Below are 17384 nucleotides of genomic sequence, written 5' to 3'. Positions count from 1 at the left end.
CTGACTAATGTTTTTGGAGGCCCACACAACAATACGCACTGGTGTGGTTTGCATTAATGAGGCAAAAGGGGCTAAGTTAAGCAAACTACTATAAGTCTGACACTGTACCATTGCAAAGTAAGAATAACCCCTTCCTCTGTACTTGTCCATTTAACCCAATAAATAAACACCTTTCACAGCCAAACAGAGAGATGTTGTTAAAGGAATAGTTCACAATTTAAATTGTCATTTAATCACTAAATACTTGAATTCTCTAGGAAAGCATTAAAAAAAACTATTCAACAGATTCTTGCTGCAGGCTTTGACCATTTTACCTAACAACAGCTGTGGAATGACATGGAATATTCATTTGAATATTAAAAACACTGAAGCTGGTGACCTCATGACCTTACAACTAGGGATGCACCAATACCACTTTTCCGATATCGGAAATCTCAGTATCCGCCGATCTGGATCTGATACCAGTGTTGTTTTTCTGCATAATCAGTTTAGAATATCTTTACATTTTTGTGTGGAACTAATTGGGAGTACTCTTTAATATGTAAAGAAATGCAAACCACTTTATTATTAACTAGTATACTGCAAAATTAACAGTAATTCCAGTATAAGTCATCAGTAGAAAAGAAGCCTTTTTTTTTTTTTTTTGCAAAATGTTTTCAACTTGTATCTGGACTTTAAAGACTTCAGATCACTTTTTTGAGCCCATTCAACTTAAATATTATAATTTGTAAACAAAGTCAAGATATCGATACATTTTGGTGTGTGAGTGAACAAAGCAGCACCTTTCACGGATGTGCTGGAGCTGCGTGTGCATTTTATATATTTACATATTAAACAGACTTTTGTGAATCACAGAGCAATCGCACGTCTTCTGAAAGTGGCTTTGAATTAAATCGGAGATGATGCTGATCCAGGTATTGGATCGGTGGATCCCTACTTACAACACAGAAGAAATACACTGTAATTTGAAGAATGTGTACAAAACAGAACAGAATGAACAAGACCTCCTTTAGCCGAGGAAAGAGGGCAGTTGTCAGATCCACCATAACCACAAAAGGGATTAGAGATTTTCCCTCTTTGGCACAAGTGTAACGGGAGTTCAGTGTCTGGCAGAGAGAGAGCAATGCTAGCTGAGTACTGCTCACATTACTGTCTGTTCTCACCTCAAGAGTTAAAGGGACAGTTCTCCCAAAAATGAAAATTCTCATCATTTACTTAATCTCATGCCATCCCAGATATGTGACTTTCTTCTGTGGACCATAAATTAAGATTTTAATTTGAATATCTTATTCTGTACAATTGGTCCATTCAATGCAAGGGAATGGTTGCCAGAACTCTGAAGGTCCAAAAAGCACATAAAGGCAACATACAAGTAATCCATATGACTTGAGGGGTTAAATCCATGTCTTCTGAAGCGATATGATAGGTGTGGGTGAGAAGAAGATCAATACCAAATCAAAGTTCTTTTTAACAATAAATATAGTTTCTGAAGACATGGACTTTACAATTAAGAGTCATATAAAATACTTTAATGCTGCCTTTGTGCTTTTTGGACCTTAAGATTTCTGGACACCATTCGCTTGCATTGTATGGACCAACAGAGGTGAAATATTCTTGTAAAATTCTTTGTGTTCTGCAGAAGAAAAAAGTCATACACATCTGGGGTGGCATGAGGGTGAGTAAATTATATGAGAATTTTTATTTTTTGGTGAACTATCCCTTTAAGGCCCCACCACACTCACAGTAAAGAGCCTCTTCATTCAGAGCCAAAGAAGTTTGAAACAGCTGAGCAACGACATACTGTTTGCAAACATTCAGACACTGCCCATGCTGCTGGGGGAGGCATGTAGAAGAACATTTAAAAATTAGGATGCTCAAGTCTACAACATCAACTAATATAACATTAAGATGTGATATCCTTGACTTCATGCCTCATTCTATGTGTAGAACTCACAGAAGATTAGTAAAATAACTTTGTTCTTTGATTTTGTATGAAGTGTGCAGCGGCTTTTTTATTATCCATCAACAGGACACGTCACCTTAAGAGTTAACTATACTAAAAAACCGACAATGCCAACGATATTAGTCTGTACTAAATCAATACTGTAGTTGATATAGACAACAGACTAGACAATCAAATTAATCCCAACTCTTAGCAATTTGGTTCCGTTTTAGTTCCATGTATTTACATAATCGTTGTCTGAACAGTCCACTAATCTCCATGACCAAGATGTGCTATGCTATAGATGTCATTTTTCACAAAGTCAGATATGCCATAAATTCCACTGAAAATGTAAATCATTAGTCAAATTCTACTACAGAACAAGATGGGTAAAGTTTGTCAAGACAAACTTTGCTGTTGGTTTGACAAAGCCTGAGTCTGGAAGTTATTCAAGTTTTGAAGACTGATGGTTACAGACACTAAAGAGAGTCAAAGTAAGCCAGTCAGTAAGATGGCTATTGAAAACAGTTGATTTTTAATCATCCGATGCACGTAAAAAAGCGTAAACGGAGACTATTTGGCAGACGGGCCACTTCTATTAAAATGGGAGAAATTGGAAAGCTAAAACGGTCAACGGATGTTGACAGACATTGCCTGTCAATCAACTCGAGAACATGCAAGGATGGATTGTAGCTTGAAAGTTCTAGGAGGAGTTACAATTGCTAATTTTGGTGAAGAAATTGAACCCTAAACCACATCTGTAGAATAACAGTCCATACAAATGAGAGTTCTGGCAAACCCCTGTGGTAAAATTGCCACTGATTTTCACATGCAAATTAGATTTGCAGCAAACCCTTTGTTGCCACAGGTTTACCATAGAAGTGTTTGCCAGTAGCAGCAAATTGTCCATCGTTGCCAACGTTTTGCTGCAGGTTCGCAAGACCTGCAAACTTCTGGCAAATGTTTGCGGCAAATCGCAAGCTCATTTACACGATAAACATAATGAGTAGCAAGTTTGCCAGAACACAAGATTTTGTCTAATTATGTTCAGGTTTTGTCAACAATGTAAAATATGTATGCCTCCATTATCCATATAGTGCAGCATTTCAGAAATGTGTACACACACAGGTAGAGGTCGACCGATATTGTTTTTTTCAGGCCGATGCCGATCTTTTGAAAATGCTGCCGATATGTACGATTTATTTTGGCCGATATGTGCTTGTTTTTAACCTCTTATTTGAACCTTTTATTTGAAAGATAAAATGTAACACAAATAATTACTTAAGATAGACAACATTTCTCAACAAATACATTTATTGAACACTTGACCAATCTGCACTTGTACACTTAAAATTAAAAATGTATAATGTAAAAACATATTGTATAAATAATGTATAACAAATATATTAAATAAACAAAGCAGGTGTTACGAACTGCTCCGAGACACGAAGGTTGAGATCCAAATGCAGCTTTAATTAAGGGGCAATCCAGACACGTAATCCAATATTCAGAGTATCCAAGAGAAGCACAGGCATAACTAGGGATGGGTATCGTTAAGGTTTTAATGGTATCACTATCTTACCGATACTGCTTATCGATCCGGTACTTTAACGGTGTTCTTAACGGTTCTTTTTGTTATATATATATATATATATATATATATATATATATATATATATATAATTACACAAATATAAGCGTTATATAGGCACAGTGATTTAATTTCAGGAAGGTCTACTAACATTACTGTTCAGGTGTGGTCTAAAGAAATCTAATAAAGTAATCAATTGTAAAATAACACTGCATAGTTTATCATAGATAGATTAATGCTTATTAATGCAGAAGTTATTCATTCAAGAGCTGTAAGTGATTTTCTCTTTGCCTTTTGTTGTTTGATTCGCAGTAATGGCTCAATCGTCACATGTTTAATAGACAGCTTCCCCTTTAAGACCGAGTTCAGATCTAATAGGCTCCTGATGCACCATATTTTCTCCCCAACTATTTCCAAAACTACGTCCATTTAAGACATAATCTGTGTTTAAGTGAATCTCCAAGCCGGTCGTTTTGACATATTTTTGTGTATAGTTGATAGTTTAGACCCATGAAACCCAAAGTAGCCTATACGTTGCTTGTCTCTTTGCGGTGTGTTTCGGAGCGCGCCGCCTTGGGAACGGTATCTCTTGCGCTCTTTATTATTAAACGCGTCCCGCAATTTAGCAATAGTAGCATTTTACAACAATCACCGATCGTGCTGATTCTGACGTTAAGTTTGAGTTTTAGGGAGAAATGTCAGTGCACCGCTGTGAAGGGAAGGAAGTTGTGCTAGACAGAATGCGGCTTATGTATAAATATTCTTTTTATCATCTTTGGAAGGCAAAATCTAAAATAAAATCAGACTAATAATCACAGATCTAAACCAGGCTATGTTTGAATGTTTAGTTCTGTCACTCATTAAGCAGGGCTCGTTTTGTGCTCGCTGTGGCACCGCGTGAGCGAGTTCTCTCTCTCTCTCTCTCTCTCTCTCTCTCTCTGACTGCGAATAGCTAAATTGCATCACAGACAAATGGTTTCATATTATTATACATAGAAATGGCTGGCGAGATAAAATAACTTTCTCTTTATAGCAATAAAGAATGTATTTTCTTAATTTCTCCAGTACCGACAGCAGAACCGATAACGTTCCGAGCTTACCAAAGCCAGTCTTTCAATAACCTATAGTGCGTTGGTATCTTTTTTATTACTTATTTCTCTGCATTGAGTGACAACCCTCTCAAATATAAGACACACAAACAGAACAAATAAAAGTCTCAGATTCACTGTCTGTAATTGCAAAATTCTTGTTTACTTATTGTGACATGATAGCAACCCTTCTGCTGTGATAATGCAAATTCAACTACGCTATCAATATCCAAAGTAGCCGAACGTCATGTCGCCTATCGCGTTTGTCACGTTTTTTCTTGAAGTTGGCAGTAACATATCAAAAGTTTTTAATTAAATCTAAAGAAGTTATACAAATTTAACCCTTACTGTTTTCTCCAAGGAACTTAGCTCCTTCCTTAGGCACTGGATGAGGTCTGCTCACTCTGCTAGAAAATGACTCTAGGGGCAGTGTGCGTCGAACACGTGTTCCACAACAACACTAGGCTGGCAACAGATGCGCCTGCCTAATAATCGGCTTGATATGCGTGGATATTGGCCGATGGCGATTATGTAAAAAATGCAAAAAATCGGCCGACCTCTACACACAGCATTTTGACCTGTCACACTTCTGAAAACAAAGAGCTCAATATAACAATTATGAAGAAAAAAAATGTGTGGTTCAATATTTCAGTGGGAAAGCATTTAGCACATCCATTTTCATACTATGGCCTTATCCAAAATAGATCTCACTTATGGAAGGGTTAATGTACTAAATGCCTTGACCTTAGGCCAAGGTTTTTGGTTTCTTTGGGACCTCACTTGAAATATTTATATACAATACTTAACAGGTATTAAGTTATTTACAAGTCAATATACATACAAATTAACATTAAAGTGGTAGATGCCTGTGACATTGTAGAAATTGTGTTTGAAAATAAACATTTTTCACCTGAAATTATTTGACATGATTAGTCTTAATGCAGACTGCAGAGAAAATAATTATTTTAGTATGTTCTTGAGGTTCATTTAAAAATGCACTAACAAAAGTAATATATTTGTAAAACATTGCCATTTTTCACACTCATTCTGACTTTGTTATAAATGCTTGTCTTTTTGTGCTGCTGCTTTAAGACTTGACAATAAATGCCCACTGTTATGATAGGCTCTCTGCTCTTGACTGACCTGCTCACTCATTGCCATCTCACTGCTCACTGGGTGGGGCTATGGAAGTACTAAGCTAAAGTATGTCTGATGTGTTGTTGTCAAGGCGGTCAAATGCAAATGTCTACCACAGTGTGACATCACAATGTGGAGGAAGTAGAGAACAAGTCACTTTTCACAGCTTAGTTTCAACAAAGGCTGTTTTTGCATTAAAGTTTTGAGTTCTGAAACATACAGTATGTTTTTACAGTACAATGATCTCTTTATGACAAACGATCAAGGAAAATGTTATTCCTCGTGTCATGACCATGTTAAAGTATCCTGTTAGGACTACTTCACTACTTCTGGGGAAAAAAATTATTTAAGCAGGCCATGGAGTTTGAATTAACTCTAGTTTGCCATGTCTCTTAGGGCACACATATTCAAAACAAGGCATTTGTCCAAGATGTCATTCTCTGTGTAGTACATGCAATACCATGGCCCAGTCAACTGCCAATTTATCGAAGCATTATTTTTGGGATGCCCAGGGGCGTGTCTAGGGGGAGGCAGTGCCTCCCCTAGGATAAGCTCTGCCTCCCCTGAGAATTTGAGGAAAAAATCTGTCCATCTGATCAGAGGCGGCGGCGGCCAATTTTGCCGGGGCTTCAGCCCCGAATGTATTTTGAAGAGTTGACTGACAAATATGAAACCGGACAAAAGCCTATATAAACCCCCGAAATCATAAGTTGCCTTATTTCATTGTGCTTTGGCTTTGCACATACTGCATACAGCCTGTAAAAATAGACATAGGCATAATCTAGCCTATAGAATAAGTTCCTTTGCTGTCGGTAGCCTATGGGCGACTCCGTTTCTTCCTCTCTGTTGAATATGCAGCAGGTAGAGGAGGAGCTTGCACAGTCGTTGACATCAACTAACGTTACTTAGTGGCGAGTTAACGGCAGTTAGCAGGAAAGACAGCAAAAATTAAGCAAATGAGGCTTTGGGGATCTTTGTAAATCAGTGTGTAAGAATTCACATTTGTTTTTGTCCTTAAAGTCTTAAGATCATCATCTAGCTGGCTTTCACCCACAGTAGGCTAAACCTCAAGAGTTGTAGCCTCTAACCTCCTTGTTTAGATTGATGCAGCTTGGTAGCTCCGAGTTAATGCAATCGCCTCTCACGCCGGAGACTGCGGTTCGAGCCCCGTTCAGAGTGTACTTTTCTTGTTTATCAGGTGTTGTTTTCGCTAAGGATAACCAATAAGCATTAACATAAAATGTATGTGTGACTTGTTTTGTGATATTAGTTTGTAGGAAATATACACTTTGATTTGATTAAATGGTTTTGTAGAGTGTAGCAAAGATGAGCAACAGACTGAGGAGCAGCAGCAGCAGCTGTGCCAGAATCAGGCATGGAAACTGGTAACAATTAATCAGTCACTTTACTTTAGAAAGTTAAAAGTGAAACATTGTTTATCTCAATGATCCTAATGAAAGGATTTTGACAGATGAATTATTCTCATAGAGATGATGAGAATTATATACAGTTTGATGCCATAGTGTGTCAATGAACTTAGACTAAAGTCATTCATGTATTGCTTTAATTTAGGATCTTATACATCATTTTGACTATGTCAAAAAATATAAATTATTTATATTCAATATTTTTTTTTACCTCACTTTACTCACTATAATATAACTTTTGTGATGACTTTATGTTAATGTACATGACAATTCAAGAATCATTATAGATCTTAGGGCAATCCCACTGATCTGCTCTTCCCAATACATTTTCTTCAATGGTATTGGTCTACAATTTGACATATGTAGCACTTGATGAATTAGTTGTTTGAAGCTGATTTGCAATACGTTATGTGCTGTATCTGTTCTTTTGCATCACAGATGATTCAGGGAGGAGAGAGGATGTTGAGGATAACACTAGAGTGGAAGATTTAGGAACTGTAGAAACAGGCCCAGCCAGAGCAAAACTCAAAGAATACCCTCTCACCAGCTTTGGACTACAGAGAAGTGGTTGCTAGTGTGAAAATAAAATTGTCTGGGCTAAGCCCCGGATGTCCTTCAATGCTGGAAACGCCTCTGCATCTGATGATGAATTACAATTTAAAAGTGGATTGTTTTGTGCATATTTTTCCCTCGCTAGCAGATGAGTGAGGTCTGACACAACAAAAATCCAGTTTAAGCCCTATAGTCTAATAGGGGTCCTGTGCCTATCTCTGGGTTCCTGGCTTAGAAAAAGATATGCACTAAAACAGATTGTGTATAGTATAGCTTAATTTTGCGCCGATTTTTTTCAACTGTTTATGTTGCCCCCCCCAAACAAGCCAAATGCCCCCCCAAACATGATATCCTGGTAACCCCTCTGGGGATGCCTAAATAATTTGTCTAGGTAGGCATCTCACTGCGTCCGAAATGACATGGTAACGTTGAGAGAACAGAGATGATAACCACATAAACATCTTTAAATAGACAAACCGCATCAAAATCAGGTCATTTTCCAAAAAAGTCTGACACTAATATTTTTTTATTTCTTCTCTTCGCTAACACGATGATCTATGCCATTTTTAATATTAATTCATTTCGCTTTGTGTACATTTGCAAATCCTCGAATGGCTCGTCATTATGCAAATAACATATCTCAAATGTACCCAAATGATAGAAGCTATTGCACAGGCAGCCATCGTGAATTTCGTGAGAACATTAAAAATGCAACGTTTTCACTGTCTTTACCAAATATTTTCAAGCCTTGCCTGCAATGATTTGCAGAAGGACCTGGATGCCAATGAGAGCAGTTTTGAGGGTTTTTGTGCCTCCAATTCTCAATTCAGAGCATACAAATAACAACACTAAAAAACAGGACTTTCACATGCATGTACCTGGTCTAACGGAAGGTTGGTTATCTCGCTTATGGGTTGTAGTAAGTTGGATCCGGTGCACGCTGATATCGTCTCAGTAGCCATGTTTCGCTGTTGTATGAGTTCTGTGCTTTGTGTGACAGTGGCAGCCCAGTCGCCCTGATTCAATCCCACACACATAACACTTCCACATCCACAGCTGGAAAGTGACCGTTGCTGTTTGCTGCTGTCCACTGCTGGTTAAAAACGGCAGTGCAACACACCCACACGGCACAGTCCTTCGAAATGTATTTTCGAATACTACTACAGTGAAGGCTTGGCTCATGAATATTAATTACGGAACGTGACGTTTGGTCAGTGGGCTTAACTGATTGGTTGAAATGTAGACGAGTTTTTTTTAATACTACAGACCCTTCAGAGTCACTTTTACAGCCCACGTGATCAAATAGTTGCGCGCGCATTTTGGCAACGGAAGTGGTGTTGTTTCCCACTGGCTCTAACGTGTTAGCAACTCCGAAAGTGTATCAAAACGGTTTCTCAGCATCAAAATGTCTGGTTGTTGCGTTCACGGTTGCACTAATCGATATTCCACCAAGGGGCTTAAGTTTTATAGGATTCCAACAGGATCACGGCCGTTTCAGAAGAACCGGCGGCGCCTGTGGCTGCAGGCGATTAAACGTGTTGATTGGAGTGAGGACATAATAAAAAATGCTCGCGTCTGCAGCGCCCACTTTATATCAGGTAAGTTTATCTATGTACTCTTGAGTTTAATGGAAAGCATGGTTTACATTATTGATTGTCTGTAGCCTACGGTGTAGTTTACCAATGCAGCTGAAGTTTGATGACCACATACAGCTAGTTTCATAAGCTGGTGTTGGATTTGGCTAGTAAACAAACTGTGTGTGTTATTTGCAGATGAAGCATTATTGGACTCTAGTAATCTTCGTTTACATTAGTGCTTGTCTGTACGATGTAGAATAATATTCAAATGCAGGTAAAGTTTGATAAACTGGCGGTAGATTTGGCTAGTAAACAAACGTGTGTGTGTTTTGTTTGAAGGTGAGGCGTCATTGGACTCTAGTAGTCCTGATTTTGTGCCTTCTGTGTTTGTGTACACAAAACCGAGCCAGAACCCCGAAGCAAAGTTGGAGAGGTAAGAATATTTAATTTCCCCCTCTGTTCTATTTAGTTTGTTTTTCTCTCTTGCATAACTGTACATTTCTGCTGTTTTTATTGTGGGTACCATAGGAAAAGGAGGAGAGATGATAGACCTATAACGGCAGCAAAACTATGTGTTTCTTCTAAAACTCTGAAACAAGAATGCAGCATGGATCATTGTCCAGGTATGAATATATTTCATCTTAACTGATTGATTGTCAGTGTGTGTGTGTGTGTGCTCCTGCCAGGCATACTGCTCTAATTGCATATCTGTATACGAGTACACAGGCCCCTGGATGAGTCAAATGCAGACGAAAAATCTCAGTGAGGGCTGCATTAGAGAAATACCAAAAAAAAACAAAGCCAGAGAAAAAATATAAATATTTAATTTTAACTGCACTATTTCATTTCTTAGATTCATACTTGTACTTTAACTTGCATGTTTCTCTTTCCTGTAAATATCGTTTGAGCATTGTTGGAGGGAGCCTGAGAATTAAGATTTTCATTGTTATTGACTGCTGTAATTTTTGTGCACATGACTAATAAAGAACTTAAGTAATGATACATTTCTCTTTATTTTACAGGCGTGAAAACTTCACCCCAAACTGCAACTCTAGGGTGTGTAATTGGCATTTCTCCAATGGCAAAGCTGCTGGGCCATCACGATTCGCATGGAATGAGGGGAAGACATTCCAATTCACTGACCACCTCAGCCATACCCCTAAATGGAAGAAACAAATGGTCCCAATCAGTGGTGAGGATGAAGGAACAGATCAACTACATGATGCTGGCATTGCAACTGCACAGAAGTACTTCAAAATGTCTTGTGGTGCTTGAGGTAGGGAATGATATGCTGAGACAAGAGAATGAGCAACTGGAGAAACAGAAGCAAAAGTTCTCATTCAGTCAAATGTCCAGTATTTCACCGGATTGCCTGATGCTGCCACTGTCCTATTTTTGGAAGCTCTTCTTTCTAAATTCAAGTTACAATGACATTCTGCTTGGGCTGTCCAAATTATGCCCCTAGTCGATTAATTACTCCTGACCTTAATGAAGCTTAAACTTAATTGCGGCCACGTAGGCCTTGCAACAGTGTTTAATTGTAGCACAGCCACAGTAACCAACATCTTTACCACCATTATTAGTCTGCTGTGTGATGTTTTGTATGTCTGTCTTGAGAACAGCATCCCCTCCACAGCCAAGAATCAAATGTTTCTCTTTTACCTGTAAGACGGGACATCCTTTTCTACATTTCTCCCATACAATTTTTTTATACCATTTTCTCACCAATTTGGAATACCTAATTCCCACTATTTAGTAGGTCCTCATGGTGGCGCGTTTACCTCCAATACGGGTGGTGGCGAACAGGTCTCGGTTGCCTCCGCTTCTGAGACAGTTAATCCTCTCATGTCGCTCATTGTGCATGTTACTGCGGAGACTCCCAGCATGTGGAGGCTCATGCTACTCTCTGCGATCCACACACAACTTTCCACTTGCCCCATTGAGAGCAAGAAACGCTAATCGCGACCACAAGGAGGTTACCCCATGTGACTCTACCCTTCCTAGCAACCAGGCCAATTTGGTTGCTTTTGAGACCTGTCTGGAGTCACTCAGCACACCTTGGACACCATTAATTGTATTACATGTTCTTCATCTCAGGCTAAATAGTCTCTGTATTAACCCATACACTTGAAAAAATATTTTGTTGAATTTTAAGATTTACTCATTTCAATTTCTTATTTTTTATTGCAACATACATAAAGTATGGATACAAGCAACAAATAAACAAAAAAGGCACACATACCAGGAGATATATAAAAAGCGGTAAAACGGAATACATCCATTAGCATAGACAGTGCAATACAATATTTAACATACAATACATACAAAATGACCCAGAAATTTGTAATATGTAACCTATTTACAATACGTAACGCACACACTACCTTTTCAGCCTTTGAGTTTAAGGGTGCATGTTAACTGGGTCAAAATTAACTTGGCTTAATAGCTTATAAATGCCATGTCAAATGCATAACGATACATTTAAAGATGTGCTCTTTGGCAGTACACTAAGACAATAATCTAGTGCAAGCAGATATAGACGTACTACACCATGGTTTAAATGTAGTATGTCTTGTAGCATATAAATCTGGTGTCAGTACTACTAAAAGCAGCATTTTATCTGCCAAAAATTAAGTGACATTCATTCATTTGTCGTTAATCTGCCTGAAATAAAGCAGAAACGTCACGTTTACACATCCAATCCACTAGGCGCCACTAAGTGCCAAAATGAGAGAACCCGAAGCAGAATAATCATGTGATTTGGTCACATGACATGTTTTTCGCGCTTACTGCGGTGATGCGTGTGTGAATGTAGCAGTATAATCTGATATCGTGTTGCGACGATGGTGAAGTGTGTGGTGCAGGGATGCATAAACCACAGTGATCTCCGACCGGGAGAGCCGCCGAACCGTCCGCGCAAGAGGTTTTTCTCTTTCCCCATAGACAAGGCCCGAGTCAAAGTGTGGTTGGCCGCGTTACGGGAGTCTGACCGTGAAATCACAGATCAGCATCAGATTTGCGAGGATCATTTTCTGACCCACCACATCACAACGAGCGGCATCAGCCCGGAGGCGATCCCCATTATGCCGCTTTTAGAGGCGTCGTTAGGCCAATGGAGTTCGGGTGATGAGCTCGACGAGTTCTCGGACCCAGCTGAGGTGGTTGAGAGGATTTACTCTGACATTCAATGACCCGTCAGAGATTATGTCTATACTAGCTCAAAATCATGCTGTAAAATGTTTTGACGGAGGAGCATTATGCAGTATTCTGTGTCTTTAACCTGTTTTTTTTTTTTTTTTTTTGTCTTTAAAGAGTGGAGTTGCTGCAGAAGATGATTTTGATGAAGACTTTGAGGATGACGAGGAAGAGGACGAAGAAGACCACAGTCTTGCCGAGGATGGTTCAAATAGCCTGAAAAGTGAACCCAAGGGAGAATGGCTTACCAGAAGGTAAGTTTTGTGGAACTTGAGTCAGTAACCACAACACAGAGGATTTACCACAGATGACAATTATTGACCAAATTAAAGGGATAGTTCACCTCAAAATTCTCTCATGTACTCGCCCTTATGCCCAGATTTGTTTTTTTCTTCTGCAGAACACAGACAAATATGTGTAGAAGAATATCTCTGCTCTATTGGTCCAAACAATGCAAGTGAGTGGTGACCAGAAATTTGAAGGTTCTAAAAGCATAAAAGGACAGTATAAAAGTAATCAACAAGACTCCAGTGGATAAATCCATATCTCCAGAAGCAATATGATAGGTGTGATACATAAAATATTGCTTCTGAATACATGGAGTCCAATGCATTACTTTAATGCTGCCTTTGTGTACTTTAAAGCTTCACATTTTGGTTACCATTCACTTGCATTGAATGGACCAACAGAGCTGAGACATTCTTATAAAAATCTTCATCTGTGTTCTGCAGAAGAAATTCATTCACATCTGGGATGCATGAGGGTGAACAAATGATGGGAGAATTTTCATTTTTGGGTGGACTGTTCCTGTAAAAACCATCAGCATATCGGTCATAAACATGAAAACGCTGATGTAAAAAAACGGATAGTTTATTAAAAATGTATTTATAGTATTGTCTAAAAGTATAACATTTTAGGTGTAATATTTAATAAAAACCTACCAAAATAAATGAAAATAAAAGTACATTGAAAATGCATAATATGTTTGTAATGTTCTATCATTACATAGAATGTGAGTCTGGGTGTTTACAACTGCAAAAACAAAGGTGAAAATGGAAGTTTGACATGTTTTTCATATCTTTTTTTATATTCTATTTAATATGGCTCTTTTAAAAATTTTGTTCAACAGATTCAATGGTAGATTGTTAGAATGGAGATTGAAAGCAAATTATTTATTGTTAGAACAATAAAATAGCTTTTGTACATTTATGTACTTTTTTTTTTTTTTTAAAGCATAATCCCTAAGCAAAGCTGATCTAGTGTCAAAATTTCGGCCTACACTTTGTAGTTGTTGTTAAAAATTGGTATTGAATTGGATAAAAATGTTGACATGCATCACTCATTCAACTGCTTTCTCTTTTTTGCTTTAACTAGAAATAACATCAAGTTCAAGCAAATAAAAGGTGCATCCACAAAACGAGGTATGAGTTTCTGATTATTTTCTGATGATGCACTGAAAGTTTGAATCGGTTACATACAATATAGCCCGTTCACCAAAGTTGATATGGCACCGTGCTTCTGTCTCCTTTTCGTTTCCAGTCTATACTCGCTCTGATGTAGCTCTTGGGCAGCTGACCAAACGCTTCATGCAGTTACTTCTCACAGCGCCGAATGGAATCCTTGACCTCAATGAGGCTTCGCATAAACTGGGCTCACGAAAGAGGCGGGTCTATGACATCACCAATGTGCTAAATGGCATCCATCTCATCAGAAAGACATCCAAGAACAAGATCCAATGGGTGTAAGTTTAGGTCAAAATGATGACTGTTGGCTTGGCTGCATGGTGCACATCTAAGATCACAATTCAGGACCACAAAAACCTTACAGGACTTATTGAGATTTGATCAGTTTCAACGATGCTTTGTCCCAAAATGTTGGGCTTTATGATCACTCTGCATTAGTGGTTTGATTGTCTCAATGTTGTGCAATTCTGAAATATGTTTTCATTTCCAAGGAGTTCATCACCAGTCAGCTGCTTTGGAAGCCAGTGGACTACCAAGACAAAAGCTGACCTTCTTCATCTAAAGTCTACCGAGGAGGCCCTTGACTGTCTCATCAAAGACTGCGCCCATCAGCTCTTTTCCCTGACCGACCTCAAAGACAATGCTGAATATCCTCTCATATTTCAAAATTCTTTCTTTATACCGTTAGTGTTATATCAACGAATATGTATGATATCTGGGGCTTAGAATTTCAAGATGTGTTTAAATTAAATGATTTCTATTACTGCAAACATGTATTTGTTAATCTGAGACAACAAACACGATCTCTGAACAGTAATGTAGAAGTAGTAGTTCAGATATACCTCCAGACTATGTTCTTTTAGAAGTTATCTTTGCCTTAACTGTGGTTGTACCTCAGCTTATGTCACATACGAGGACATCTGTCAGATTGGAGTCTTCATGGATCAGACTGTTATAGCCATCAGGGCCCCAGACGAGACCAAGCTAGAGGTGCCCACTCCTACTGAGGTAAGCTTGAGAGACATGGTGGAAGGCTGTAAGTCATTTTAGAAATTAATATTTGAGTTTATAGAATTGTTATTAAATGACAGATGATTTTTGAGGTTTTTAGAAAACTGGGCATAATATGTATTATACATTATGAGCTTGTGTGTGTGTGTGTGCGCACCTAATGTATGTCCTGCTCTAGGACTCTATCCAGATCCACTTGAAGGGTTGCAGGGGCCCCATCCATATACATACTTGTGAGACAGAGGGACCAAGTGATTCTGTGGATTCAGCAAAAGCAGAATCAAAACCTACCAGGCCTGTCTGCTTTCTAACGCTAGAGGAGAGCCGGATACGCACACAACCACTTGTATCAGGTTAGCTCACTTGGACTATAAAGATTAAAGAATGTTCAATTATATTTTATGGGATATCTGTAAAAGATAAATGTTTGTCCACTCATTTCCACTAGCATCATTATAACCCCATTGTTTATTATTTATGGATCTTTGTTGTTTTGCCATAATCAACTTTGGAGAAAGGCATTGTGATTTCTGATTGACAGTTGGAACAGTCATAAAAACATTTGACCATAGTACAAATCTTTTTTTACTCTATATTAACCTTTTTGATTTTTTTTAACAGATGTTTCAAGCACTGTAGCAGCTGTACAGAGTGCATAAGGACCATAGAAACTATAAAAGTGGAGCCTTTTGTTTCTTGGAGAACAGACATTGTTGGAGAGACCATTGTGCACACACACTCAATCTCCTAGGCTTTTTAAGTTGAAAGGAATATTCCGGGTTCAATACAAGTTGAGCTCAATCGACAGCATTTGTGGAATAATGTTAATGACCACTTAACTGATACAATTATGAGCATCACATTTCTACCTATTCAATTTTTTGCTTTTTGATTTAAAAAAAAATTAAGAAAAGGAGGGACTAGTTAAAATTTTAATTTTTGTATTATTTTTTGGTAATCAATATTATGCCACAAATGCTGTCGGTTGATCTTAACGTGTGTTGAACCCAGATTATTCCTTTAAGACATCTATTGTGCAGAATTTTGGTTTGTAAATACATGTTTTTTTTTGAACAGTTGAGAGTATTTTTATATAAGCATTATGTTAACCCATCTAAACTTGTAGGATGATTTTGAAAATGGAAAATTCTTTCTTGGACTACATTGTAGTGAATAAAATAATGACTGTGATGGTCAGATATGGATGAAATACTTGCAGTGTTTGATCATTATGTTTTAGTATGGAAATGTCCTTATTTAAGGAGGGAATGGGTTATTAAAGGAATAGTTCTCCCAAAAATTGTGAATTTACTCACCCTAATATATTTCCAAACCTGCATGATTTTTATTTTTTTATTATTGATTCCAAACAAAAACTTAAATATGACACAAAATGTGGATTCAAATGATGTACAATTAAAACCCTTACCCACCCGACGTAAACATGCACCCCAGTGGTCAAAAGTTAAATTGACAACACGCAAATAAGAAGTATACTTCCAAAAAACAATAAGGTTGTAGACACACATTTAAAACTATACATCATTCTCCACTGCCCCTCCCCGAGAGTTTTCTAAGAAGGCTAAATAGCTGCCCCATTTTTTTTATTAACTAGACCCAGGTTGCCCAGCCTTCTACATGACATTTCCTCAAATGCTGTCACCCTGCCGATCGCTTTCGAAATGAGGGTGCTCTAGCCAACTTCCGTCACCTAAGAATAACCCGTCTGCTTGTCATGACACTAGCCAGAACCCAATTTTTTGTGTTTATGCCCAAAAGGGGAATTTTTATGAATTTTGTTGGCCATCTTTATATGGCAAGGGCAGTGGACAGTGCCTCTAAAGTTTAAGCCTTGTGTGACCTTTGGGACATTTTTGCCTTTTTCATCAAACATTTTGGTTGTTAATGTCAACGTCATTACATTTTTGCCAGAGGTGTGTATTTTTGAGTGAATTTTGATATTTCAACATCAGTTCCTATAATACACTGTGTACACAAAATAGTTACACTCCGGACCTTCAGGACAAAAATGTCCCCATTGAAACCCATTAAAATAGCGTTATTTGATGCCAGTGCCATTTAAAGCATAAAATCATGAATTCTATGATATTATGCTTTCATCCTGGAGCCCTGGCTTCAAAATTTTTATTAGTTTTTTATGTTTTCCACCAAATGACAATTTTTCTAATGTTTAGCCTATGGAGCAAATACATGCTTTTTTCCTATTTTCTGTTTGCTGTATTATAGAGCACTGCAGGCCATTTGAAAAAATGATGCAGCTAAAACTGAGTGTAGATTGAGAAGTGTGTGTGTGTGTGTTTAAAAAAACAACAGTGGCATTATGTAAACGAACTGGCATTCAAAGGGTTAAAATCCTGAAAATTAATACATATTTGGTAGT

At 38.0% G+C, this 17384-nt stretch overlaps 2 protein-coding genes across 3 annotated transcripts in view; one reads left to right on the top strand and one right to left on the bottom strand.

Annotated features, from left to right (window-relative positions):
- The window catches only part of LOC127624184 (lysophospholipid acyltransferase 2-like), an 81770-nt gene extending 72645 nt beyond the window's left edge, over nucleotides 1-9125 (bottom strand). For both annotated transcript variants that reach the window (XM_052098891.1, XM_052098892.1), the window contains exon 1: nucleotides 8616-9125. In XM_052098891.1, the coding sequence (XP_051954851.1) occupies nucleotides 8616-8774 (159 nt within the window). In that variant the 5' untranslated portion in view covers nucleotides 8775-9125. The remainder of the gene's footprint in view (nucleotides 1-8615) is intronic.
- LOC127624183 (uncharacterized) overlaps nucleotides 1-16211 on the top strand; it is a 30989-nt gene extending 14778 nt beyond the window's left edge. The window contains exons 5-15 of the mRNA XM_052098890.1: nucleotides 9219-9335; nucleotides 9654-9747; nucleotides 9843-9937; nucleotides 10337-10506; nucleotides 12627-12763; nucleotides 13884-13930; nucleotides 14049-14250; nucleotides 14464-14619; nucleotides 14866-14980; nucleotides 15162-15336; nucleotides 15605-16211. Coding sequence (XP_051954850.1) covers nucleotides 9219-9335; nucleotides 9654-9747; nucleotides 9843-9937; nucleotides 10337-10506; nucleotides 12627-12763; nucleotides 13884-13930; nucleotides 14049-14250; nucleotides 14464-14619; nucleotides 14866-14980; nucleotides 15162-15336; nucleotides 15605-15642 — 1346 coding nt within the window. The 3' untranslated portion in view covers nucleotides 15643-16211. The remainder of the gene's footprint in view (nucleotides 1-9218; nucleotides 9336-9653; nucleotides 9748-9842; nucleotides 9938-10336; nucleotides 10507-12626; nucleotides 12764-13883; nucleotides 13931-14048; nucleotides 14251-14463; nucleotides 14620-14865; nucleotides 14981-15161; nucleotides 15337-15604) is intronic.
- Nucleotides 16212-17384: the final 1173 nt, after the last annotated feature.

This window comes from Xyrauchen texanus, chromosome 30 (genome assembly GCF_025860055.1).
Source record: "Xyrauchen texanus isolate HMW12.3.18 chromosome 30, RBS_HiC_50CHRs, whole genome shotgun sequence".
NCBI lineage: Eukaryota > Metazoa > Chordata > Actinopteri > Cypriniformes > Catostomidae > Xyrauchen > Xyrauchen texanus.
This window is presented reverse-complemented; position numbering and strand designations above follow the sequence as displayed.